Source organism: Nycticebus coucang, chromosome 9, assembly GCF_027406575.1.
Source record: "Nycticebus coucang isolate mNycCou1 chromosome 9, mNycCou1.pri, whole genome shotgun sequence".
Lineage (NCBI taxonomy): Eukaryota > Metazoa > Chordata > Mammalia > Primates > Lorisidae > Nycticebus > Nycticebus coucang.
In genome coordinates, this window is record NC_069788.1 from 72,091,597 (window position 1) to 72,118,239 (window position 26,643).

At 39.2% G+C, this 26,643-nt stretch overlaps 1 protein-coding gene and 1 pseudogene across 2 annotated transcripts in view; one reads left to right on the plus strand and one right to left on the minus strand.

Moving 5' to 3' along the window:
- CAGE1 (cancer antigen 1) overlaps window positions 1-26,643 on the plus strand; it is a 56,755-nt gene that overhangs the window by 15,607 nt on the left and 14,505 nt on the right. For both annotated transcript variants that reach the window (XM_053601048.1, XM_053601047.1), the window contains 5 exons: window positions 2,673-3,719; window positions 6,745-6,894; window positions 8,795-8,905; window positions 13,077-13,157; window positions 13,376-13,483. In XM_053601048.1, coding sequence (XP_053457023.1) covers window positions 2,673-3,719; window positions 6,745-6,894; window positions 8,795-8,905; window positions 13,077-13,157; window positions 13,376-13,483 — 1,497 coding nt within the window. The remainder of the gene's footprint in view (window positions 1-2,672; window positions 3,720-6,744; window positions 6,895-8,794; window positions 8,906-13,076; window positions 13,158-13,375; window positions 13,484-26,643) is intronic.
- On the minus strand, window positions 20,683-21,592 carry LOC128593219 (zinc finger CCHC domain-containing protein 9-like; annotated as a pseudogene).

Sequence of the window (26,643 nt, forward strand, 5' to 3'; positions counted from 1 at the left end):
AACAATAACAACTGCAATGAAAAAATAGCCGGGAGTTGTAGCAGGCACTTGTAGTCCCAGCTACTTGGTAGGCTGAGGCAAGAGGATTGCTTAAGCCCAAGAGTTGGAGGTTGCTATGAGCTATGATGCCACAGCACTCTACCGAGGGCAACAGAGTAAAACTCTATCTCAAGAAAAAAACAAAAAAGACAATTCCCTTCACCAGTAGCTTCAAAAAAAGAAAAAAAATGAAATAACTAGGAACATACCTCTCAAATTGGTGAAGGACCTCCACAAAGAGAATTATGAATCCCTAAGAAAAGAAATGGGAGAAGACATTAACAAATGGAAGAACATACCATGCTCCTGTCTGGGAAGCATCAACATTGTTAAAATGTCTATACTTCCCAAAGCAATCTGCAGGTTCCATGCAATTCCCATTAAAATACCAACATCATACTTTGAAGAACTGGAAAAAATAGTACTTTATTGTATGTAGAACAAGAAAAAAAAACCCATATGGTCAAGGCAATTTTATGTAACAAAAACAAAGCAAGAGGCATCACTCTACTGCACTTTAGTTCATATTACAAATCCACAGTGATCAAAACAGCATGGTATTGGCACAAAAATAGAGACATAGATGTTTGGAACTGAATAGAAAACCAAGAGATGAAAACAGTCCCTTTATAGCCATCTGATCTTTGATAAACCAAATAAAAGCATACAGTGGGAAAAGATTCCCTATTCAATAAATGGTGCTGAGAGAACTGGATAACCACATGTAAAAGACTGAAACAGGACCCACACTTTCACCACTGACAAAAATTGACTCAATATGGATAAAAGATGTAAATCTAAGGGATGAAAGGAAAAACCCTAGAAGAAAGTGTGGGAAACCTCTTCAGGATGTTGGCCTAGGGAAAGATTTTATGAAGAAGACTTCTATGGTAATCACAACAACAACAACAAATGGGACTTAATTAAACGGAAAAACTTCTGAACGGTTAAGTACACAACAATTGAAGTGAATAGACAACCTTCAGATTGAGAAAAGATATTTGCATGTTACAATTCTGAGAAAGGTTTGATAACTAGGATCTATAGAGACCTCAAATCAACAAAAAAGGAGCCAACAATCCCATGTATCACTGGGCAAGAGACATGAACAGAACACAGAACCTTCTCTGAGGAAGATAAACAAATGGCTAACAAACATATGAAAAAATGTTCATCATCCCAATCATCAGAGAAATGCAAATCAAAACTATCTTGAGATAACACCTGACTTCAGTAAGATTACCCACATCATAAAGTCCCAAAATTGCAGATGTTGGTGTGGGTGTGGAGAAAGTGGAGCAATTTTACATTGTTGGTGAGACTGCAAACTAATACAGCCTCTGTGGAAAGGAAACTCAAATTAGACCTCCCATTTGACATCACAATCCCACTACTAGGCATCTTCTACCCAGAAGAGAAAAAAAAAAATTTTATCATAAAGACATTTGCATTAGATTATTTATTGCACCTCAATTTATAATCTCCAAGATGTGGAAACAACCTAAATGCCCATCAACTCAGGAATGGATTAACAAACTGTAGCATATGTATACAATCGAATACTATTCAGCCACTAAGAAAGATGAAAACTTTATATATTTTGTATTAACCTGGATGGAGTTGAAACACATTCTTCTTAGTAAAGTATCACAAGTATGGAAAAGCAAATATACAATGTACTCAATAGTAATGTGAAGCCAGTAGATGATCTAATTCATGCTCACCTGGGAGAAAAACTCATTTCATTTCAAGCTGGGGGAGGAGAGGGTACAAACAAGAGGGAGGAGGGTTTGGCATGCTCCCACTTAATGGCCACAATGTAGGAGTATATGGCACACCTTTTGGGTGAGGGACACAAGTACAAGAGGGACTCTACCTAACAAATTCAAATATTGTTTGTAGTTTGTACCCTCACATTAACCTGAAATAAAAAATTAAAAAAAAACAGACCTTGTAGTCTGTAAAGTAATTGATACATTTTTTTGTTTTAATTCATTTAAAGTCAAAGCATCTTATATGTGTTCAGAAAAGTTTGCATCATAGAAAATGGTAGCTGGGCATGGTGGCTCAGGCCTGTATTCCTAGCACTCTGGGAGGCCAGGGAGGGTGGATTGCTTGAGCTCATGTGTTCAAGACCAGGCTGAGCAAGAGCGAGACCCCGTCTCTAAAAATAGCCGGGCATTGTGGCGGATGACTGTAGTCCCAGCTACTTGGGTGACTAAGGCAAGAGGATCATTTGTCCCCAAGAGTTTGAGGTTGCTGTGAGCTATGTCGCTACAGCACTCTTTTGAGGGTGACGATGTGAGACTGTGTCTCAAAAACAACAAACAAAAAAACAATGAAAGTATAGAAGTGTAATTTTCTTTTTTTAAAGTAAATAGAATACATATTTCTGTCACATACCTAATGCTGGTGCCCCACTGGGCCATTAGGTGCTGCACATAACATTTAGCAATTGATACTGATGTATTAATTATTGTTAAGAAGGTATTTTTATTGAAAGTAGGTATTATTGTTATTTAATAGCAGAGGAAACAAAAGAGGATCTAACATTCAAGGTGAGCTATATCTGACTTCAAAGCTCATGATCTTTTGTAGTCATCTATGCTTACTTTATCTACTGTAATTTACAGATGGCTGTTTCTTCAAAAGAAATACAGATTCCAGAGATGTTGCTCAGTCACCAAAAGGAAGTTGCAGCAGAAGGTGCGGAGAGGGCAGGGATTGCCTTACCTTGGTCTCCAGCAGGCATCTCCTGGAGTAGCGGAAAATCTCAGCAGACTTGCAAGACACCAAATATGGAGCAAAGCTTTGAAAGTTCACAGCCTCTGGAAGAGGACATGGCTTTAAATGAAGTCTTACGGAAGTTAAAACATACTAACAGAGAGCAACAAGCACAAATCCAAGAACTCCAGTGTAGTAAGCTGTGTTTAGAGAAGAAGGTTAAAGAACTACAGATGAAGATTACCAAACAGCAAGTATTCATTGACATCATCAATAAGCTAAAGGAGAATGTTGAAGAATTAATTGAAGACAAATATAAGGTAATCCTAGAGAAGAATGATATTAAAAAGACATTGCAGAATTCGCAGGAGATTTTAGCTAACACCCAAAAACATCTTCGAGAATCTAGAAATGAGAAGCAAGCCTTACAGCTTGAATTTAAGAAGATCAAGGCCAATTATACACATTTACAGGAAAGGTACATGACTGAAATGCAGGAAAAAAACAAATCTGTGAGTGAGTGCTTAGAAATGGACAAAACCTTAAGCAAGAAAGAAGAAGAGATAGAGAGGCTGCAACATCTCAAAAGAGATTTGGAAAAGGCCACTGCATCTGCTTTGGACTTGTTGAAAAGGGAAAAAGAGACCCGGGAACAAGAGTTCTTGTCTTTACAGGAGGAATTCCAGAAACGTGAAAAGAAAAACCTGGAAGAAAGACAGAAACTGAAATCTAGACTTGAGAAATTGTTCACTCAATTTAAGAATTTGCAATTGGTCTCTGAAAATGAAAGGGCTAGGAACACAAAACTTCAGGAGCAGATCAATGAGGTAAAAAATGAAAATGCAAAACTTAAGCAGCAGGTGGCAAGAAGAGATGAGCAAAGTTATGTCCCTAACTTTGAGAGAGCTCAGTTAAAGGAGCAGTTAGAAGAAGTGATGGAGTCACACATTGCCAAGGTACTGATGGGGAGTCCAAAACTCTAATGCAGAATTTCAAGAGCTCCTAGTAGTCTAGTGATGCATATTTTAAACATGGAATTTAATATTTATTGCTTGCAGGTGGTTTATTAACAAAAAAAAAAAGATATAGAAAGGAAAATATACCACAGGTTTGGAGAAGTTTCTTCTGGTTCAAGAGTACTCAAAGAATAGCCATTCTGGCTTCTTATAAAAATATTTTGGTAGAGGTGACAACCTGGGAATTTTGTGAGTGCCCCACACCAATCATCTGAAACATCTCCTAGAAGTTACCTTTGAAAAAAGATCTTCTAAGTGTAGTTCTCAAAATAATGTAATGGTGGCTCGGTGCCAGTAGCTCAATGAGTAGGGCGCTGGCCACATACACCAAGGCTGGCAGTTTCCAGCCTGGCCTGGGCCTGCTAAACAAAAAAATAGCCAGGTGTTTGCCAGGCACCTGTAGTCCCAGCTACTTGGTAGGCTGAGTCAAGAGAATCTCTTAAGCTCAAGAGTTTGAGGTTGCTGTGAGCTGTGACAACATGGCACTCTACCGAGGGTGACATAGTGAGATTCTGTCTCAAAATAAACTGTAATTGCATATTTGATTTATAAAGCAAAACAAATCTATATTATATATTAATTATATAAAAAAAATTTTTTTTATTTATTTTTTTTTTGTAGAGACAGAGTCTCACTGTACCGCCCTCGGGTAGAGTGCCATGGCATGACACGGCTCACAGCAACCTCTTAACTCTTGGGCTTACGCGATTCTCTTGCCTCAGCCTCCCGAGCAGCTGGGACTACAGGCGCCCGCCACAACGCCCGGCTATTTTTTGGTTGCAGTTTGGCCAGGGCTGGGTTTGAACCCGCCACCCTCGGCATATGGGGCTGGCGCCCTACTCACTGAGCAATGGGCGCCGCCCTAATTATATAAAAAATTTATACAGCATTTTAAAATAGCATCAGAATGTCTGGAAAGGGTGTAATCTATTATCTGCAGTTCAAAAAGCTTTTTTTTTTTTAATCAGAGGAAGAAGTCCCAGCTACTTAGGAGGCTAAGGCAAGAGAATCGCTTAAGCCCAAGAGTTTGAGGTTGCTGTGATGCCACAAGCACTCTACAGAGGGTGACATAGTGAGACCCTGTCTCAAAACAAAAACAAAAAAAAACCCAAGTGTGTATATATATAATATATAAATTTATTTTTTATATTTGCTATAATAATTTGAACTGAAGTTACCTTGAAATGTCCTTAGTGAACTCTCTATTATGAATTTGTATAGTTGTAAGTATTATTTTTTTTTTCTGTTTTCTGTTTGTTTGTGACAGTCTTAAGCTGTCGCCTTGGGTAGAGTGCTGGGGCATTATAGCTCACAGTAACCTCCAACTCTTGGGCTCAAGAGATCCTCTTGCCTCAGCTTTTCTATTTTCAGTAGAAACAGGATCTTGCTTTTGCTCAGGCTGGTCTCAAACTCATGAGTTCAAGCAATCCACCCACCTTGGCCTCCCAGAGTGCTTAGGATTACAGGTGTGAGCCACTGCGCCCAGCCATATGTATTGTTTGCAAGTAAATAATTCTATTGTTTTTACAGTTTCTTAGGAAAATATTGTTCTCCTAATGTAAAAAATTCTGAGATCTTTCTAAAATCTTATAAATAAGGATTATCTAAGCTAGTGATTCTCAAACATGAATGAATATGCGTCAGAATCCCCTGAAGGACTTATTAAAACACAGACTGCTGGGCCCTAGCCCAGAGTTTCTGATTGAGTAGATCTGGGGTAGAGCCTAAGAATGTGCATTTTAGCAAGATCCCTGGTATCACTACTGCTGCTGATCCAGGGACCATACACTGAGGACCACTTACCTAAGGAAAGATGATCTTAAGTTTAGCTCTTAACCAAATTGTAATAAATTTTAAATTGTTAAGCTCTAAATGAAGGAAGTAGTATAATTATGCAGAAGTTTAGCATGGTATACAATTTTCTTTTTTTCTTTCTTTTTATTTTTTGTAGAGACAAGAGTCTCACTTTATCGCCCTTGGTAGAGTGCTGGGGCGTAACACAGCTCACAGCAACCTCCAACTCCTGGGCTTAGGCAATTCTTTTGCCTCAGCCTCCTGAGTAGCTGGGACTACAGGCGCCCACCACAACGCCCAGCTATTTTTTGTTGTAGTTTGGCCAGGGCTGGGCTTGAACCCACCACCCTCAGCATATGGGGCCGGCGCCCTACCCACTGAGCTACAGGCGCTGCCCAGTATACAATTTTCTTCTGGAGCTTTCTTTTTAAAAAAGTAAAGGTTTTGTTTAATCAATTTCTCTTAACACTACCAAATTCATATTTACTCTGCTTATATTGATAGATTTTCGTTTCACTAACTCTTGACCTGTTTTCTAAAAGTATAGTCGAGCATCTGTGAAGTCAAAAATATTTTCAAAGTATTATTAAGACATTATTGCCTTTTACACTCTCATTCTTTTTGTTTTCTTTTTTACATTTATTCTTTCACAAGTGTGCAGTGGAGTTTTCCAGAGCTATGTGACATGAGGATGTAATTGCTGTCATGGCTGATAGAATGTGGGAAGCAAATATGAGAATCCAGCTATCTTCAATTAAACTAGCATTAAAAATATTAGCAAAAAATGTGAAAGAGTGCCACTTTTTATTTTATTTTATTTTTAAGGGTGCCACTTTTTAAATTAAATTTTTTTGTTTTGGAAAGTGTGGCAATTGTTTTATTTATTTATTGTTATTTATGTTTATACATAAGGTATTGTTGTTATTTAAATGAATTAGTAAACAAATATTTTTAAGTATTCACACTTTATAAAACAATAATATCATAACTGCACAAACAAAAGATTTGGGGTGCCTTTAACAATTTTTAAGAGTTCTTAAAATTAAGAACAAAAAAATTGAGAACTATTACCCAAGGTTTTAAAGAGTGTCATTTTATTCAGCATTTTACTTAAAAGGTATTTGGGGGTTCTTTACCTTTATTGTGACAAATCTGAATTGTGCACATGTAGGATACAAAGGTGATAAATTCTAACCTGTTCCTGAATTGCCCACCTTGTGAAAAAGAGGGCCTGACTTCTCCAGATGTGAAAAGAACTTCCCAGCTGGCCTCCAAAATGCACAGTCTCCTGGCTTTGATGGTAGGATTTCTCACATGCCAGGTAATAAAGAAAATCAGATTTCTTAATAGGGGATAAAAAATGTTGGGATTAGACTAACAAAAGAGAGGCAATAACAGGTGACAGAATTAAATTTTGGAAGAAAAAAATGAAAGACAAAATACAGACTCCTAAGTCAACCAATGAGCCCTTCTTTTCTCCTACTTCTTTCTGTTTATCTTCCTTGAGCACCTAATTCCCACAAGTCTAAAGTAAGAAAATGTAGTAAGAGAAACAATAAAGGTACCAAGCAAACCCTTCATTTGGTGCTTCTCCTATTTCAGGAATGTTCTCTCAGAGCAGTAGTCTTTGCACTTGTGGTTAGTGATTGTTCACACTAATGAGCTGTTAGCCCAATCTCAGGTACAGCTTTGGGTGGGAGTGGAGGAAGGGCAGCATGGAGCTGAGTACAGCTGTAGAATGAAAAGCGAAGTTAGTGTCAGCTCAAATCCTGGTCATTCTGACCGTGACGCGGTCGAGTAACCTAACCTTTGTTTGCCTTATTTTCCTCATCTTTAAGATGGGGAAATGATGCTGCTGTCCTGGAAGCTTAGAAGCACGTTTAATGAAGAGAACATATTAAAGGACATGCACTTGATAGGATCTCAAACTAGCTAGCTCTCTTTCTTCCTCTTCCTCTTATTATTATACAGTGCTTTGATCTTAAGTGCACTTATCCAAGCCAAAATTAGGGGGCGTGGGTTTGCAATGTTCTTGATCCAACACAACTGCTGTTTTTGTTTTGTTTTAACTAAAATTTGTTGAACACTAGCATTTATTTATTGAATGCTAAAAACTGGGCTAAGCATTTTATACAGAGATCACAAAGTGGTAGCCCACAGACTATGTCCACCCAAAGTATTGGTTTTTAATACTTGAATTTGAATGTGGCACAGATTCTCCCTTGTTGCAAACTTTTCCACCTCCCTGTCCCATCAAACATTTCCTTGCTCACCGTATTTGCTTTGATTTCTCCTGTCTCTGGCGGCTACTGTTCTTTCACAGTCTCACATGCTGCCTGTTACTTATCCATCAGACCTCTCAGTGGTGGATTGTGTCATTCTTAGTACATCTCCTCCCACCCCAAACAAATACTGTCTGTTTGCCTATTCTATGTAAATAACCCCCCATGAGAACATAAGATTTCAAGAACAGAGACTTAGTTTGTAAGTAGGCATATTAGGTATGCCTAATACTTAATAAAAGGCTAAGCTTGTAATAGACACTCAGCAAGTATTTACTAACTTCCCTTGACCTATCCTTGGAGGCATTTAAGTTTACCATCCTGAATTTCATGGACTATCTCATTCAATCCGTACATCATTTATATTATTAACATTAGGCTTCTTTTTTATAACATGGAGAAACAAACCAAGAATTAGAATAAATGAATTTCTTGTCCAAGGCCTCACATGTGGTTAAGTCCCACAACTCAGGTACAAACCCATGTACTTTCGACCCTTAGGTTATACTGGGAAAAGTACTTTTTTTCAGGGTAGCTTTGGAATTGTTGAAGAGGTCAGATTGTTCTGGCGTTAGGTATAGCAATTTGTTTAAAATTTGGATTTGTAAACTGACCAGGCTATGGGGGTGGTGGTGGTGGATATTATGCATGAATAGGTAAGCATGCTTAGTTATTATAGATGAGTATTAACTTCCCAGCAACTATACTAGTCTGTCCTCAAAACAACTTCTGTGCAGGTGTGATTTAATACTCTTTGATACTAATCCTTTATTAGATGTCTTCTGATGAGTTACTAAACAATAGAGTGCAATATGATTTTACCCCCTTTGATTTAATCACTTATTTTGGAAGGGAGATTTGTTTGATTTATGCTTTTGGTTTTACCTTTTTGCTTTACTAAAAATCTTTTAATATAGTTTCCCAAACCATTATCCTTAGGACATCACCAATCCCGATGCTGAACATTTTAAAGAAAGTGACAAAGTCAGTGATATAATGCTGCAAAAACTGAAGAGCTTTCATCTTAAAAAGAAAATTTTAGATAAAGAGGTACTATATTTATTCTTCATCTAAAAATTGTATCATTTTTAGTGGGAAAAAAGAGTAGCAAAGAAGTACTGTATTTTGTCATATATAATGCACACTTTATTGTCCAAATTTTTGAGGCAAAAATAATGCCTCAAAATAATGCACGTTATTCATGGGTAGTACTGATTCCATATCTATATAAATGTTTTTATTTTTATTTACTTTTTAATTTCTATCATTTTTCTATTATTTGACTTTTGAATGTAACAGTTTTCTTAAAGATATGTATTTTTATTTCAGATTAATATGAGGGTACATGCAATTAGGTTACACTGTTTGCATTTGAGAGGCACATATAAGGGTTTTTAAATTATTTTAATTATGATTACATGTTAAAGTGTAACTCTAGAAAGCTATAACAATATTCATATGTAAAATAAACCCTGGAATATGGTTATTGGTTTTATTGAACTTACCATGACTTGCATTTCCCTCCCTCCTTTCTTCCCTCCTTCCCTCCCTCCCTCATCTTTCTCTCTTTCTCTCTGTATTTCTGTCTTTCTTTCCTTTCTTTTTGACAGAATCTCACTCTGTCACCCTGGGTAGAGTGCTGTGGCATCTTAGCTCAAGCAACCTTAAACTCTTGGGCTCAAGTGATCCTCCTGCCTCAGCCTCTAACACCTACTGGCAGAATCAAGAAAGCATCCATCCCCTGGGTTTGTGATTGGATCCCACAATTGTGGAACAGTGTCAAGAAGGAAATGGTTGTGAAATCAGCAGCATCAGCAATGCTGTGATGGAACTAAGGATGATGAAATTTACTGGGATGAGGAAAGTGACTCTTCAGAGGACGCCAGTAATGTAGATGTAAATATCAGAAGATGATACTTCTGATATTTATATTAACAGTGACAAAGAATTACCAGTATATAAAATTTCTTGTACCACAATATGTTAAAAAATAAATGATAAGGGTGGCACCTGTGGCTCAAGGATTAGGGCGCCAGTCCCATATGCCAGAGGTGGCGGGTTCAAACCTAGCTCCGGCCAAAAACCACCAAAAAAAAAAAAAAAAAAAAAAAAAGATAAAATTATTATTTTATTATTATTATTTTATTTTTTTTTTTTTTTGCGGTTTTTGGCCGGGGCCAGGTTTGAACCCGCCACCTCCAGTATATGGGGCTGGCGCCCTACTCCTTGAGCCACAGGTGCCACCTGATAAAATTATTTTATAATACAAAAACAAGTGTCTAAATATAAACAAATAAAAATTGGAATTAAAAATTAAAATTTTTTTTCTGAAATTTTGGGCCAAAAATGTGGGTGTGCACTAAAACACAGGAGTACACTAAACATAGCAAAATACGATAACTGTTTCTAAAGTTTGGATTCTTTCAAGAATTATTTTTGGGAACCATATTAATTTTATTATCCCTCTCACCAAGGAAATATAATGTTCAACATTTGACTTGTTTCACAACTTAAGTCTGTTTTGGAAAATCTTGTTCATCTACAAAAAATTTGGTGTGATTATTTTTTTCACTTTTGCGTGGCACAACTGATTCCTGAAGAATGATTTATTTTGATATTCCTACATGTATAGTGATTTCAAATTTCATCACTTGGCAATAATAGAAACATTGAAAATAGTTTTATTTCTCATGTGGGAGAAGGATAAGGCAGATATTCCTAGAGTTTCTTTAATTACTCTGTTCTTGGTTTGGTGGTATAGAGATTAAAGGGGAAAATTAAGAGAGTTAAGTTATATAGGGAACATGACAACAGGATGTTAAATTGTGCTGTGTTTAGTCTGAGAGGAATACAGAAGGAACAACTTTATCTGGCTAAAGGAACCAAAATATATTTGAACCTGGAATCTTGGATTATAACAAATTCAGTTTTGTATTGCTTCTCTGAACTGGCATGTTGCAGGTGTCCTGGGGAATCTGTCTATCCTCTAGCTAATCTGAAGAGAGAAGGACCAAGGCATAAACACAGCCATGAAAAGAAACTACTGGCTTCCACCCATCAAAATAAGCCTAATGAGTGGTGGCTCATGCCTGTAATCCAAGCACTCTGGGAGCCTGAGGCAGGTGGATTGCTTGAGCTCAGGAGTTCAGGATCAGCCTGAACAAAGCAAGACCCTGTCTCTACTAAGAATAGAAAAACTTGGCGCTTGTAGCTTAAGAGGCTAAGGAGCCAGCCATATACATCAGAGCTGGAGGGTTCGAATCCAGCCTGGACCTGCCAAACAACAGTGATAATTACAACCAAAAAAAAAAAAAAATAGCTGGACATTGTGGTAGGCACCTATAGTTCCAGCTACTTGGGAGGCTGAGGCAAGAGAATCGCTTAAGCCCAGGAGTTGGAGGTTGCTGTGAGCTGTGGTGCCGAAGCACTCTACCCAGGGTGACAGCTTGAGGCTCTGTCTCAAAAAAAATAAAATAGAAAAACTAGGGCAGTGCCTCTGGCTCAGTGGGTAGGGTGCCAGCCCCATATACCAAGGGTGGCGGGTTTGAATCCAACCCCGGCCAAACTGCAACAAAAAAATAGCCCGGCGAATAGCCAGGTGTTGTGGCAGGTGCCTGTAGTCGCAGGAACTTGGAAGGCTGAAGCAAGAGGATTGCCTAAGCCCAAGAGTTGGAGGTTGCTGTGAGCTGTGATGCCATGGCACTCTACCAAGGGCAACAAAATGAAACTCTGTCTCTAAAAAAAAGAAAGAAAAGAATAGAAAAACTAGCTGGTTGTGATGGCACATGCCCATCTTCCCAGCTACTCAGGAGACTGAGGCAAGATAATCTCTTGAGCCCAAGAGTCTGAGTTTGCTATGAGCTATGATGATGTCACAGCACTCTACCTAAGGGAACAGAGTAAGACTCTGTCTCAAAATAAACAAAACACAAAACAAAGCCCAATTTAGGCCATCACAAAAATACAATTTCAATATTTATGGTTTTTGGTTATTTTTGGTTATTAAAATATTGAGATGAAATGATGTCTGCAGTTGATTCAGTGAAGGAGGGATGGAGAGGGGAGGACAGTGATTGGGGATATAAATGATATTGGCCATTAGCTGGTAGTTATTGAAGCTGGATGCTTACATGGGGATTTCTTAAAGTTTTTTTCTCTATTTTAAATATTGGAAAATCATCATAATAAAGAATAAAACATTTTGTGCAGCACACTTTACCCCTCTAGTGACTTGGAAGTTTCAATATTGAATACTCAGATTTATAATTATACTGAAGGAACAAATGAACAAATAAGAAATGATTATAAATTGCATACAGACAAATTTTGCTATTTTTTTCTTTAAAGAAGAATTTTAATAGCCCGACTGTAATATCAGTTGTATGTTAGGATAAGTTCCTTGGAGAAAACCAGATCACTCCTAGGTTGGGTGATTAGCTGAAGGACTGAGTAGTCCTCACAGCTATGAGATATAACAGCGAAAAGATACAAAGCAAAATCAGCAGAGGGAGAGGCACATGGGACATAGACCAGAGAAAATCAGACTCAGACTTCCAAGAATCTTCATGAACTCATGCAAGATGCATTCATTCCCCTAACAATGACTATCAACCACAGATGTGAAGTGCTGTCCACCTGGGAGGCTCCCTAGAGAGCCAGGGATTTTATTAGGAGCTGTTCACATAGACACCCCCTGCCCAGCATATGCTAAAGTTCCAGACCTCGAGAAGGAAAGCAGATGCCCAGCTTAAACTATGTGCTTTGGACAAACCGGTTAGACACAATGAGCCATTCATATCAGGGAATGATGGAAACCCTCCTACACTCCAGGTTTCCAGATGCCAGCCAAGGAGCAAGCATCTGCTAGGAGACCTTTCTAAACCTTGCAGTCTTAGGCCTGCTGTGTGAACTCCTTTCCACACAAGAGCTATAAAAACAGTTTATCCTTAGCCGGGCGTTGTGGCGGGCACCTGTAGTCCTAGCTGCTCGGGAGGCTGAGGCAAGAGAATCGCGTAAGCCCAAGAGTTAGAGGTTGCTGTGAGCCGGGTGACGCCACGGCACTCTACCCAAGAGCGGTACAGTGAGACTCTGTCTCTACAAAAAAAAACAGTTTATCTTTTGGTTTATTAAACTGTGTGTGGTTTGATGATTTTTATGATAAATGTTATAGAATGTAGTTTTATTTCCTGTCCTCTAAAATAAGAAATTCTTTTTTTCTTAGCTACTGAAACATAAAGACAGGATCATAACCTTCAGAGAGTTAATTGCTAATGAAAAAGCATTTCAAGATCATGTTATTGAGGTAAGCTTAACAGTTACTGCATACTTTAAAAAATACAATGCCAAATATTTATATTTTGGGGGTAAGTTTGTTGAAGTCCTTGTAGCTGTAAGTTTGATAGTATCATAATTTCAGCCACTGATAATCTCTTTAATTTTTAAACCAATAAAGTACTTATTGCTAAGTGTTCCCAAAAGTGTGAAAGTATTGAGAGTGAGCACAAATATGTTTAATCTCAGGTCACAGATGTTGATTCAGATGACGCCAAGAATGTCAAAGATGTGCCTATCTTACTGGGAGTCAAACTGGATAAGTATCACAATCTAAATGAGGAGCTTGATTTCTTGGTGAGAAAGACTTTTCATTGCCTTGCTATCATTTTCACACACAACATCATTTTATTAACAAGCTTAAGAAATCATCAACCTTCAAAAAATTTGCTCATTAAAATAGTCATAAATTGGCATTGATACGTGAGTAACTAAAACCTACCAAAGTACAAAATGGAAGTTCACCTTTTGGGGTTTTGAAATATTAAATATTGTCTCACCTAGTTTCTGTTTAGACTAATCAGATTTATTTCTTTCAAAATGCAGAAATCAAAAAATATGTGCTATTTTTCACAGTAGATGAAGCACATTTACATTGTTGAATATGCTACTATAATAGCTTTATACAACAATCATGATTAAGGGGTGGTTTGGAAAATAACACTCACAGTTTATTTTAGATGGCATGTAAAAATAAAGGCAGATAAAATAGGAAAAAATATGTTATAAGGAAATGAAAATATGGTCTTGATATCTAGATATCCAGTAATTTAACAATTCACTAGAATTAAATAGATTAATTAACATAATTTTTTGATAGAAGTTAGAGACGTCTACCATTGTATTCTAAACTATTAAAAAGCAGCATTCTCGGCTTGGTACCTATAGCACAGTGGTTATGGCATCAGTCACATACACCGAGAGTGGTGGGTTTTCCTTCTTTTTTTTTTTTTTTTTTTTTTTGTAGAGACAGAGTCTCACTTTATGGCCCTCGGTAGAGTGCCATGGCATCACACAGCTCACAGCAACCTCCAACTCCTGGGCTTAAGTGATTCTCTTGCCTCAGCCTCCCGAGTAGCTGGGACTACAGGCGCCCGCCACAGCGCCCAGCTATTTTTTGGTTGCAGTTCAGCCGGGGCTGGGTTTGAACTCGCCACCCTCAGTATATGGGGCTGGCGCCTTACTGACTGAGCCACAGGCGCCGCCCCAAGGGTGGTGGGTTTTAACCCGTCCAGGCCCCGGCTAAACAACTACAACAAACAAATACCTGAGCATTGTGGTGGGCTCCTGTAGTCCCAGCTACTTGGGAGGCTGAGGTGAGAGAACCACTTAAGCCCAAGAGTTTGAGGTTGCCGTGAGCTGTGATGCCACAGTGCTCTAATAAGGGCAACATAGTGAGATTCTCAAAAAAAAAAAAGCAGCATTTTCTACCTATCATTGCATACCCATTCACCTTTAAGAGAGAAGAAAATCCAGTGATATGAGGGTCCAAAGGTTTTTTTGTTTTCTAATTTATTATTTTTTTCATTCAATAAGTAATTATTGACTTCCCACAAAAGCTGAACAATGCTGTCACTATGGAGGTAGACAGCTAAGTGAAACATAAGCCCTGCTACTAAGGAATCTAGCAAAGAAGATAAAATACATTAATAACCATTAACAAGGAAAGGGTGTTTTCAGAAAAGAGATTCAGTGACTGCATCTAACAGAGTAGACATTTGCCGAAGGATTGGAGTTCAGAGGAGGAATAGACAACTTCTACGTGGGAGGATCACGGAAGGCTTTGTGAAGGAGACAGCAGCTGGGCCTTGAAGCCCAGCCCAATTTGGGCATAGGGACATGAGAGGAGAGCACTCAAGACATTCTGTCACTGATTGGTAGCAACTGTGCTTTAGGCCTTGGTAATACGGAGGTTATGGGGGTGAACCTTAGTCTTCCTAGCAATGGGAACTGGAATGGGTGTACATTTACATATCATAGAGTGTCAGACACACCATCTCACATACATTTATTTATTTATTTATTTATTTATTTATTTATTTATTTATTTTTGAGACAGAGCCTCAAGCTGTCACCCTGGGTAGAGTGCCATGTGGCGTCACAGCTCACAGCAACCTCAAACTCTTGGGCTTAAGCAATTTTCTTGCCTCAGCCTCCCAAGGAGCTGGGACTACAGGCACCTGCCACAACGCCTGGCTATTTTTTGGTTGCAGCCATCATTGTTTGGCGGGCCCAGGCTGGATTCGAACCTGGTAGCTTGGGGTATGTGGCTGGTGCCTTAGCCGCTTGAGCCACAGGCGCCGAGCCACCATCTCTCTTTTAAAACATGCTGCAGGCTTTCCTGCACAAAACTAATCTCAGAGATTTTAAGTAATTGATGAGGGACAGTTCTTCATTGAGAAATGTAAGCTATTAAAAGCAGGAGAAAAAATATATTTGGAAAATTATGTTTTGCATCCATGAATAAAATAAGGGATGCAAACCATTATCAATAATGGCTACTAAAACCTTTAGATTCAAGACTGATAAGGAGCTTTTAATGAATGGGTCAGACTGACAAATGCCTGAGCCTGCTGATCAATCCCAACCCCACTAATGGTGAGACTGGCAGACCTGTGCCCCCAGACATGGTTCAGAGGAAGCCCAGGATGCCATCTACAACATAGCGCATTCTTACCAAAACCACAGAAGCCAACAGCTAGCTGCTAGACTTACCTACCAGTAAATAAGAAGTACAGTGGCAAAATCACATATTAGATGACACTGTGATGACAAATCCAGAATATGGGAAATATTAATAAATAAGTGACATAAGAAAAGGGAAGGGGGCTTGGTGCCTGTAGCTCAGTGAGTGGGGTGCCAGCCACATACACGGAGGCTGGCAGGTTCGAGCCTAGCGCGGGCCTGCTAAACAATGACCAACTGCGACCACAACATAGCAGGGAGTTATGGTGGGTGCCTGTAGTCCCAGGTACTTGGGAAGCTGAGGCAAGAGAATCACTTGAGCTCAAGAGTTTGAGGTTACTGTGAGCTGTGACACTACAGCACTCTACTGAGGGCAACTTAGTGAGACTCTGTCTCAAAAAAAAAGAAAGAAAAGGGAAGGGGAAGGAAATAACTGTCATTGACTAAGAAAGACTAGGGACTTATAGAGTAAATCAACTAGGGCGGCGCCTGTGGCTCAGTCGGTAGGGCGCCGGCCCCATATACCGAGGGTGACGGGTTCAAACCTGGCCCCAGCCAAACTGGAACCAAAAAATAGCCGGGCGTTGTGGCGGGCGCCTGTAGTCCCAGCTACTCAGGAGGCTGAGGCAAGAGAATCGCTTAAGCCCAGGAGTTGGAGGTTGCTGTGAGCTGTGTGAGGGCCACGGCACTCTACCGAGGGCCATAAAGTGAGACCCTGTCTCTACAAAAAAAAAAAAAAAAAAAAAAGAGTAAATCAACTAAATGCAGCATGTGAAACCCAGCAAGACAACCCTGAAAATATATGTGAGATAATAGTGGGAAATTGACCTCGGTCTGCATATTACGTAATATTAAGAAGTATTGTTAATTTTAATAGACATGATAGTGGCATCATTTTGTTTTTAAAACCATTTATCTATTAGTGATACATATTGAAAAGTACTTCTGAGTAAATTCATGTGATGACAAGGTTTTCTTTGAAATACTCCAGGAAAACAAAAAATTGACCAACCTTAGCTAGGAATAGGGTTGGAGAGAGATGAAACAATAATGGAAAGATGTTGACAACTGTTGAAGTTAAGTGATGGGTACGTGGAGGTTCATGATATTATTTGTACTACTTCTGTATCTGTGAAATTTTCCAAAAAAGGGTTTTATTTTGTTTTTTTTTTTTAAGGATAGAGTGTGTTCCGGAAGGCTCACTCTTCATTCTCTAAGGACTCTGGGCCAGCAAGACTTGCTCTGCTGGAGTTCAACTTGACAGCTCACACCTGTCTCAGGGAGTTGTCATGTGCTTCTCTTGTGGCCTGTCTGGCCTCTGCCGTTGGTTCTTTTTCACAATTCTGATCCTGCTATCCACTCCATCTACCTCCTGACTTCCTCCGTCCTGAGATAGGGTCCTTGACTCCAGCTTTGCATTCTGACTGGCTGAGTTAGTGTTTTAACTGTCAAGTGCAAAATGTCTCCTGGTCCTAGATAAGGTCCACTAAAGTCACGAATTTGGTCACGGAGAACAAGGCAAGAGTCTAGTTAACAGAACTGACATCCAGGGTTTAAGTTGGGCTTAGAGTAAGTTCCTTTTAGAGCCCATCTTCAGTAAAATAGGAATCTTTTTATCAAAATAGATATCCTCTAACCAGTATTATAGAATAAATTTTAAAACCAAATGCTATCCTAAAATAACTGTTTCAGTTATGGCAATTCATATTTTACATAAAACATTTACCTAACTTATTGTTTTGGTATGCTTTAAAATTAGCAGTTTGTTAAATTATAAAGAAAATATTCAGAAAGTAGCAAATTCTTTTCATTTTCGTATTTGTCTTCCATAATCACAAGAATAAGAAAAGAACAGGTGTTAGGCAAAGTAAGAAATTAGTGCTCCAGGAAAACATTTCTAAGTGAACCAAAGGAAAACGATCAAAACCTGGTATCTCATAGTCCACCTGAACTATACCTATTAGTTCCTTGATTTGGTACAGTGTTACCTTGATTATACTTTATAGTTCGTGGGCCTCGTTGGTGCCGACTGACCTCTTGAGAAAAAGTCGAGTCACTAGAACTTGAATCACACTGGTGAAAGGACTGGCCAGGCGGAATCTTAGTTTCTCAGCTTCCATAGGAAAATGTCAACCTTACCATCTGTTTTCTTATTCTTTCAAGTGCCCTGGGCATTTTACCTTAGTCCTTTCAAGAACTATGGCATTTTACCTTAGTCCTTCCGATACTCTGACCCTATTCCTTACTTTCTGGTTCTGATTTCGCTAAGTTCTATTCTGAAGTAAGTACAAGAAACAATGTGTGACAGACCCTTGTCAGAGGATATCACCTCAATGTATTTGCTGACCAACTCTTAGCAAAGATTTGTTGAAGCGTTCTCTTCCTTCCTCCCTTCCTTCCTTCCTCCCTCCCTCCCTTCCTTCCTCTCCTTCCTTCCTTCCCTCCTTGTCTCTCCCTTCTTCCTTCCTTCCTGCCTTCCTTCCCTCCTTTCTTCCCTTCCTCCCTCCCAGCCTCTCTCTCTCTCTCTCCCTCCCTCTCCTTCCTTCCTTCCTTTTTTTTTTTTAGACAGAGTCTCATTCTGTCACCCAGGTAGAGTGCCATGGCATAATAATAGCTCACAACAACCTCAAATTCCTAGGCTCAAGTGATCCTCTTGCCTCACCCTCCTGAGTAGTAGTAGTAGTTGTAGGTGTCCTCTACAACACCCAGCTAATTTTTCTATTTTTAGTAGAGACAGGGACTCACTCTTGCTCAAGCCGGTCTGGAACTCGTGAGTTCAAGCAATCCACCTGCCTCAGCCTCCCAGAATGCTAGGATTACAGGCATGAGCCACTGCGCCTGGCCAAGAGTTCTTGTATGAAGGATTATGTGTGCAGTTTTTTTTTCCCTAGTAATAATCCTCAGTAAAAAAAAACACATTGTACATCTTGGTTGAATATGTATTTACACTCACACACACCAACTGCAACATTTGAGTTTTTAAATTCTATTTTCAGAATTTTAAGTTCTATTCCATTTTATTTTTTGTATTAGTCATAAATTCATTTTTTTAGTTAATACAGACAAAACCTGGATCATGTTTATTGCCTGAAAGCTGCTGCTTGGAACATACTGTCTTGGCCTCACAGAATTGTTTTTACTGAGTTGTGCTTTGGTTTTATGCCCTGAACAATCCTAGGAAAGATCTTTCTCATTTGCGACAGAGAGATTATTGTTTCACTTGGGGCCACTTGAATGAGAACTTCCTTTTAAACATCAGGGGTACTAAGACAAGGTTCTCTTTAGAAATGGGTATGTTTTTATCACATGAATAATAACAACCATGTAACTGACTTGATTTTCATCTTGTTTTAGTGACCAGGGAGTTCATTATCAAAAATATATGGCATTGGTTTCTCTCTCACTTTCTCTGCTTCCTGAGAGGGACCCACTTCCAACTCTCTTTGGAAGTGCTCTTAACTTTCTCTTTGTTCTTCCTAAATAAAATCTCTCTTTGTTACCCTGAACATATACAGATGGCATTGTAGTGTAATCTTCATATCTGCATGTTGTTCTTTGCCTGCTCTGTACATTCTTGTTCTGTGGTTTGTTGTTGTTTGGGGACAGACTATGTTATCCAGCTAGAGTGCATCAGCAGTGGCATCATTATAGCTCACAGCAGCCTCAAACTTCTGAGCTCAAGCAATCTTTCTGCCTTAGCCCTCCAGGTAGCGAGGGCTATAGGCATGCACCACCAAACACATCTGGACAATTTTTCTATTTATTTATTTTGTAAAGATAATGTCTTGCTCTTGGTCAGGGTGTCTTAAACTCCTGCCCTCGAACATCCTCCCGCCTCAATCTCTCATAGTGCTAGGATTATAGGAATGAGCCACCACACTCTACTTAATATTTTGTTTTTTATTTATATTTTATTGCATGTATACAATCTCAAAACCTTTGCATAAATAATTAGGAAATTGATCAGCCAACATTCATATATCCCAATCTGCAGAGCTGTTTGTAAGGATGATTGGTTTATCCACTGTCGTGATGGCTGTTAACTTCTACCTTGACTTACTTTCCTTTTTTTAATAGTAAGTGTGTTTTTATTTAGTATTTTAAAAATACAGACTTTGTGGCAACTTATAAATTTCTACCTTAACAACACATTGATACATTGAACCAAGAAAACAATACAACCAAAAATTCATTTCCAAAAACAAGCAATGCCCTTTATTAAGGGGTGGTTTACATTTATACATAATTTTGCTTTTTAAAAAGATGACTGTTACAATCAGGTATGTAATCACTTAATACCTCTAAGTTCTATCTGTTAAAAAATACTTTCTTTTAGAAAATCCAATTTAATCATCTCATTCTTTTTTTCAGTAATTTTGTCCAAACAGTGATAGAAGTACTCTTTGATGGAGAGAATGAAGAAAACTGTTTTCAAGTATTCTCAAATCATATATCTATAATAAAGATTTGGCTCCAAGGAGCCTAGCTCTAATTAGTGAAGTAGGCCCAGTTTAGAAAGTGGCAATGAGGGGCGGCGCCTGTGGCTCAGTCAGTAAGGCGCCAGCCCCATATACCAAGGGTGGCAGGTTCAAACCCGGCCCCGGCTGAACTGCAACCAAAAAATAGCTGGGCGTTGTGGTGGGCGCCTGTAGTCCCAGCTACTCGGGAGGCTGAGGCAAGAGAATCACTTCAGCCCAGGAGTTGGAGGTTGCTGTGAGCTGTGTGATGCCATGGCACTCTACCCAGGGCGATAAAGTGAGACTCTATCTCTACAAAAAAAAAAAAGAAAGTGGCAATGAGGTGGTAACTAACAATTGGCAACGAACTAGTAAACCGTTATCAAAAATTAACAATTTTAGGTATCTTTGTTTTGGGTTTCTGTGGTTTAGGTGCATCCAAAATTTCTTCATAGTCTGCACTCATTCCCTTTGCCCAGCGACCAACAGTGACCATTCGATCTGAATTCTGACTTTCAGGGCAATCTTTCTTTAAGTGTTTCACAGAGCCACAAAGTTTGCAACCACCACCATCAGCATAGAGTCCTTTGGGATTATCAGGACAAGATCTAGACAAGTGTCCCATTTCCCCACAAACAAAACATTTTGCGAAAGGAAATTCACCAACAGCTGTGTCTACTTTAGCCTTACACTTGGTTATTTCATGCTCTGAGGACCCACACGAGTAACATATTCCAGTGCCCATGTCTTGATTTTCAAGGGCGGCTGGGCAATCTGCAATTCCATGACCAGGTTTTCTACAATGGAAGCATACCATTGCATTTTTCTTTGCTGCTTGTCTTTTTACTTGTCACCCTTCCCGTCGATTGTTTTTCTTTAAAGCAACTGCAATTTCTTCCCTTACTTCCTGAAGGTCTGATGCTATAATCTCCCCATTGTGAACCATCTGTGAGTTCTGTCTTAGGTATTCCATGAATCCATTCACATCTTCATTTAAGTATTCTTTTTTCTTTTGTTCTTTTTACGTTTTGCTTGGGGTGCATCATTTTTCAGGGACAGCCTATTGGTTCCAACTTGTTTATGCTTTGGTAGGTTTTGGCTTGTTCCCTCACAGGACTGCTTCTTCATGTCCTCCCATGATGTTGCAGACAAGGGTCTCTTACTACGTGTGGTAGTAACGCGTGCCCACCTTGTCATAGCGGGATCAGATGTACCTCAGCAATCGTGCACGGATCCTCCAGAGCAGCTGAGTTTGCGAGCCAGAGAAGCCCCTACTTTGACCTACTTTCTCTGTAAATTGATTATAGCAAAATGAATGATAACCCCATATGAGGAAAAAGTGTTAATACAAGTAAAAGCCTCTTAGAAGACCTTGAATTATTACCTATATAGAGCTAAAGACTCTGGCTTTGCCATACATCCAGGCCACTGGCACCTCAAATCAAGGAGGGCCTCAGTGGTCTTTTCACAGATGTGTGGTAGCTGGACAATGGCATCCAAAGAAGTCCATGTGTTAGTTTCCAGGAATGGCAGAAATACCTTTCTATTTCTTAATAAAGTAAGGAATGTAGGCAATTATGACAAAAGAGACTGCGGCTGCAATTAAATCAAGGACTTTGAGATATGGAGCTAGATTATACTGGATTATGAGGGTGGGTCTAGTCTTCTCACATTAGTCCTTAAAAGGGGAGACCTTTCATATCCACATCAGAGGAAGATGTTACTACTGAAGAATATTCAGAGCTACAACATTTGCTGACTTTGAGGTGAAGAAAGAGATCCTATGCCAAGGCACGTGGGCAGCCGTTAGAAGCTAAAAAAGTTTCCCTTAAAGCCTCCAGAAAGAAGACAGCCTTGTTAACACTTGACTTTAACCCAGTGAGACCTGTACCAGAATTTTAGCCAACAGAATTATAAGATAATAACTTTGCATTATATTGAACCACTAAATTTGTGGCAATCTGTTATAGCAGGAACAGAAAATAATACTAGATGTTTTGATTTCATATTTATTTAGCGATTTGGATTTCAGTGCCTCATGATATATTGAGGCAAGTTAATACATTATTAACTTTGAACTATGTTACAGTACAGAACTATGTTATAGTACAGAGGGGAAGGCCAGGAAATTTTTCTCTGGAGAGCTTCATGACTGAGCAGTTCCAACTTGACTGAGTGGACTTCATCCAACACAGCAGCCCTCCACCTAACTTGGCCTTGCCCTTGGAGCCTACATCTTCAAGGTGAAGAGTGAGGCCCATCACCTTCTATGGGACTGCTTCTGCACCATGTGCTCCAGCACATGTGTGCCGGCCACACAGGAAAGGAGGAACCGTGGAGGTGGGAGAGCTTACCACTGCACCTGCTCCCCACCTTCAAGCACCTGTGGTGGGAGTCTTGTTAGACCTTATATCTTATCTCCACTTATGCATGAGCTGTGATGCTATTTTAATAAATATTTGTTTTAAATGTTTTGCATGAAATAGTACAAAAATAATATAATGAGCACCCCTATACCTACCACTCAGTTTAAGAAATAAAACATACATAGAATTGAAGACCCTGTTTCCCTTCTCCAATTGCATTCTTCCCCTACCCCTCCAGTGGTACCTGTGATCCTGAATTTGGCATTTACCTTTACCATGCATTACTTTATATCACGCACACATATGTATCTCTAAATAATGTATAGTATTGCTTTGTGTGTCTTTCTCTTTTATGTAAGTGCTGCAGTAACTTACCCATGTAAGGATTTCTGTTTTCTGTTTCTTCAGTTTAACTTGTCCCCAAATCTGAATCCTCCTCTTTTTCCTTTCCTTAGATGTTAGGACTGACTTTGGGGGGGGTGGGAGGGAAGAATTTCTCCTTGAGAGCCAAGATCCTCACTAGAGGCAATGCAGAATCCTGAAATCAAAGGACTAAATAAGGCCAAAAACCACTCAAGAGTATCCTGCAAAAAACCTAGCAGGAATGCCTTCAGAATCATGTACAAGGTGGGTGCAATGATTCACCCCTGTAACCTAGTCCTTTGGAAGGCCAAGGGGAGAGGATTGCGTGCTTGAGGCCAGGAGTTCAAGACCAGCCTGGGCAATAGTGAGGTCCTGATTGTACCAAAAAAAAAAAAAAAGAAAAAAAGGCAGAAAGAGAAAAGAAACATTAGCTGGGGATGGTGGTGCATTTTAGTAGTCCCAGCTACGTCAGAGACTGATGCAGAAGGACTGCTTGAACTCAGGAGTTTAAGGTTGTAGTGAGTTGTGATTATGCCTACTGCACTTTAGTTTTAAAAAAAAGAATCATGTACCAAGTGGAGGTTTGGGTGGGTGCAGTGGCATCAAGCATAGTGTCTATCGATCTAGATATATGGAGACAGGAAGAGGACAGCCAGATGGAGAGGGCTCACTTCTGGAACTGTCTGGTGGATAGGAGCATCCAGAGCAGAGCAAAGGTCTATAATGTCCATTCTCACTAATCTGGATTTCTGTTTGACTCACAAGGGTCTGTATCTGCTGCTGTGTAAGGTCAAGTGCGTATCAGTTTTCTTCACTAATTTTCAGTTTCTCTTTATTCAACTTATTTTCCTTTTTATGAAGATTTTGAGTGGTTCAGTTTCCCTAACATCCAGCTCTGAAACATTATAGCATCAAGTAAAAGATACCACACTAAGACAAGACAGCTTTCATTAATATAGTTGATCAACCATGTTCAAAAAGAAAAATGTTCCCACCACTGTTTAAATTATTGCATAAATATTAATTTTTTTTTGAGACAGAGTCTTACTCTGTCACCCTGAGTAGAGTTCCATGTTGTCCTCATAGCTCACAGCAACCTCAGACTCTTGGGCTCAAGTGATCCTCTTGCCTCAGCCTTTTCAATAGCTGGAAGTATAGGTGTGGCCATGATGTAGAGATGGGGTCCTGCTCTTGCTCAGGCTGGTCCTGAACTCATGAGCTCAAGCATTCTACCTGCCTCGGCCTCCCAGGGTTCTAGGATTATAGGCATCAGCCCCTGTTCCCAGCCATTACTTTGTATTTAATAAAGTACTTATGGCATGGTTTTATATAAATGTTTTAGAGGGGTTTTTTTGTTTGTTTGTTTTTTTAGAGACAGAGTCTCACTTTGTCACCCTCAGTAGAGTTCTGTGGCGTCACAGCTCACAGCAACCTCCCGCTCTTGGGCTTAAGTGATTCTCTTGCCTTAGCCTCCTGAGTAGCTGGGACTACAGACACCTGTCACAACACCCAGCTATTTTTTTGTTGCAGTTTGGCTGAGGCTGGGTTTGAACTCACCACCCTTGGTATATGGGGCTGTTACCCACTAAGCCACAGGCGCCGCCCTGTTTTAGGAGTTTTTTAGTGATTTAACTTTAGTAGACTGTGCCTTCCAAAGCTTTTCTATTTTGAATTTTTTTAAACTTTAAAAAACTGAGCTATTAATGAAAAGATAAGCCATGAACTGGGAAAAAATATTTGCAAATCACAGAACTGTTAAGGATTTGTATCTAGAATATATAAAGAACTCTCAAAACTCAAAAATAAGGAAGCAATCCAATTTTTAAAATGTGCGAAAGGTTTGAATGGACACTTCAGGAAGATACATGGAAAGTTCTGGATGTCCCAATTACCCTGATTTTATCATTATGCATTGTGTACTTACATCAAAATATCACACGTACCACATAAATATGTACAACTATTATATATTCATTAAAAGGTGTTTTTAGGCTCAGTGCCTGTGGCTCAAGCAGCTAAGGCATCCTCCATGTATACCTGAGCTGAATCCAGCCCGGATCCACCAAACAACAATGCTGGCTGCAACCAAAAAATAGCCAGGTGGTGTGGCAGGTGCCTGTAGTCCCAGCTACTTGGGAGGCAGAGGCAGGAGAATCGCTTGAGCCCAGGAGTTTGAGGTTGCTGTGAGCTGTGATGCCACAGCATTGTACCCAGGGCGACAGCTTGAGGCTCTGTCTCAAAAAAAAAAAAAAAAAAAAAGTGTTTTTAAAGGAAAATACAGGATGGCAATCACAAAGAGACTCAGCATCATTAAGCCACAAATTAAAAACAATGAATACCACTACACACCTATTAAAACGTCTGAAACTAAAAAGACTAATGATACCAAGGGGGTTGGAGAGGATGTGGAGCAACTGCAACTCTCATACCCTGCTGGTGGGCATATAAATTGGTACAACCACTTTGGGAAGCATTTTGGCAGTTTCTTAAAAAATAAGTATACTCCTTTCATCATTCTACTCCTTGGTATTACCCAAGACAAATAAAAGCATGCATTTATATGCAAAGATATATGTGGTCTTTGCAGCTTTATTGATAATAGCTCCAAACTGAAAGCAACACAAAGATATGTCTGTAGGTAAATGGATAAACAAATTATGGTATATCCATACAGTGAAATATTTGCTCAATAATAAAGGAATGAACCATTGATATACATACATTCATACAACATGGATGAATATCAAAATAATTATGTTGAGTGACAAGAATTAGACAAAAAATAGCAAATAACATTGGTTCCATCATATAAAACTCTAGAATGTACAAAGTAATCAATGATGACAGAAACCAATCAGTGGTTGTCTGCAACTGGCAGAGAGAGTGAGGAGTCAGGGAGGAGCAAGTGGGCAGGAGAGAGGGATTATCAACAGGAAACTGGTGGAAGTAGGGTGATGGAAATGTTGATTGTCTTTATTGTGGTGATGGTTTCAGAAGGATATACATATGTTAAAACTTACCAACTGTACATTTTAAATATCACTCTTTATTGTAAGTCAATTATATGCTTAAAGCAGTTAAAACTTACACTCTTTAGGGTGGTGCCTGTGGCTCAAAGGAGTAGGGCACTGGCCCCATATGCCAGAGGTGGTGGGTTCAAACCCAGCCCTGGCCAAAAACTGCAAAAAAACTTACACTCTTTAGAAGAAACTGCAAATCTTTTCTTCTTTTTCATGGTAATCTGAAAAAAAAAAACTGCTTTTTACAGAGCTATTTTTATCTCTAAATGTATTATTCTGTAAGAAATATTTTGGTATTCTTTATTCTATGGTTAACAAATAAGTTCAATCTGTAGACTTAAAAGGGTTAAGTTGACCTTGAAAGCCATTAAAGAAAGTCAAAATAGGGCGGCGCCTGTGGCTCAAAGGAGTAGGGCGCCGGCCCCATATGCCAGAGGTGGTGGATTCAAACCCAGCCCCGGCCAAAAACTGCAAAAAAAAAAAAAAGAGTCAAAATGTGCCATGAAGTCTATAATGAAAAATAGGAACAGGGAAGGAATTCCACACTGCTTCAGTGAACTGTCATG